The 1,704-nt window shown below is 42.6% G+C and overlaps 1 protein-coding gene across 1 annotated transcript; it reads left to right on the forward strand.

Moving 5' to 3' along the window:
* Positions 1 to 84: 84 nt before the first annotated feature.
* On the forward strand, positions 85 to 1,614 carry Pmar_PMAR015671 (conserved hypothetical protein; the record flags this gene model as incomplete). The annotated part of the gene is made up of 8 exons (XM_002764449.1): positions 85 to 123; positions 176 to 314; positions 364 to 592; positions 670 to 766; positions 889 to 1,092; positions 1,155 to 1,274; positions 1,348 to 1,426; positions 1,499 to 1,614. 8 exons carry the CDS (start codon positions 85 to 87, stop codon positions 1,612 to 1,614), a joined length of 1,023 nt encoding a protein of 340 aa, XP_002764495.1.
* Positions 1,615 to 1,704: the final 90 nt, after the last annotated feature.

Raw genomic sequence — 1,704 nt, forward strand, 5'->3', positions numbered from 1 at the left:
GTAGTAGTGCATATGATGGTAGATATCTCTATTTCTTGTATGTGCAGATGGCCTATTCATAGACCAGCTCCTACGTTCTCTGAGATGGATACTGTTGCTAGACAGTTGTATACAGGTATTAAGGTAATTCAACTTAGTAGTATGAGGCTACATCATACTTCATCTTTCATCATAGGTTGTAGACCTGTTAGCACCATACACCAAGGGTGGTAAGATTGGTCTCTTTGGTGGTGCTGGTGTTGGTAAGACAGTTGTTATTATGGAGCTTATCAATAATATTGCTATGAAGCATGGTGGTTTCTCTGTCTTTGCTGGTAATAACTAGCCGTACTACATCCCTACTTTCCACCCTATACTACTTAGGTGTTGGTGAGCGTACTCGTGAAGGTAATGATTTGTATCATGAGATGATTGCTGGTGGTGTTATTAAGAAGGATAAGGCACCAGGCAGCAAGGCTGCTTTGGTCTATGGCCAGATGAATGAGCCCCCAGGAGCTCGTGCCCGTGTTGGCCTTACTGGTCTTACTGTTGCTGAGTACTTCCGTGATGAGGAGGGTCAAGATGTATTACTCTTCATTGATAACATTTTCCGGTATGTCCTCCCCCTCCTCCTCTTCCTACTACTATCATCATGTTGTCCCTTGTCTAGATTCACCCAAGCTTGTTCAGAGGTGTCAGCTCTATTGGGGCGTATCCCATCTGCTGTGGGATATCAGCCAACTCTAGCTACAGGTACCTACAGGTGGCCAATGGTGATGTCTTCTTGGTAATGTTGCCTTTAGATCTTGGTGCCTTACAGGAGCGTATTACCACTACTAAGAATGGTTCCACTACTACTACTACTACTACTATTCCTCCTAGTGTTGTTATCTCCTCTCTTCTTTATAGGCTGTTTATGTACCAGCTGATGATCTCACTGATCCAGCACCAGCTACTACTTTTGCACATCTAGATGCTAATACTGTATTAAGTCGTCATATTGCTGAACTTGGTATTTATCCTGCTGTTGATCCACTGGATTCTACCAGTCGTATGCTTGACCCTTCCATTGTTGGACAAGAACATTATGATGTTGCTCGTGCAGTCCAGAAGGTAGTACAGGATCATGCCCAACATCAACAATAACATGAGAGTGATAATGATGTCCTTGTTAGGTCCTCCAAGATTACAAGTCCTTGCAGGATATCATAGCCATTCTAGGTATGGATGAGCTCTCGGAAGATGATAAACTTACTGTATCCCGTGCAAGGAAGATGCAGAAGTTCCTCTCACAGGTAGTAGTACTAGTAGTTAGAGCATGCTACTGCTAACACTTGTTTTTCTTGTTTATCACCCTTTCACTTTTAGCCCTTCTTCGTCGCTGAGAACTTTACTGGTCTCCCTGGACGTTATGTTGACTTACCAGATACCATTTCAGCTTTTCAATGTAGGCATCATCATCATCATCACTTGCTACTACTCGCTGCTGCTCTGTTGTAGTATTATTATTATTATTCAGCCATTCTGAGAGGAGATTGTGATGATATTCCTGAGGCAGCATTCTTCCTTGTTGGTGATCTTAACGATGCTAAGGAGAAGTCATTGAAGTTGGCAACATCAGCTACTACTGGTTAGGTAGCTTCTCATTAGAGTATCCATCAGGATTGTAATCAATACAACGTGGTGATAAATCGTGATAGTCGTTTTTGGAATCATACCCAGAAG

Source organism: Perkinsus marinus (genome assembly GCF_000006405.1).
Source record: "Perkinsus marinus ATCC 50983 genomic scaffold scf_1104296977218, whole genome shotgun sequence".
Classification (NCBI taxonomy): Eukaryota; Perkinsozoa; order Perkinsida; family Perkinsidae; genus Perkinsus; species Perkinsus marinus.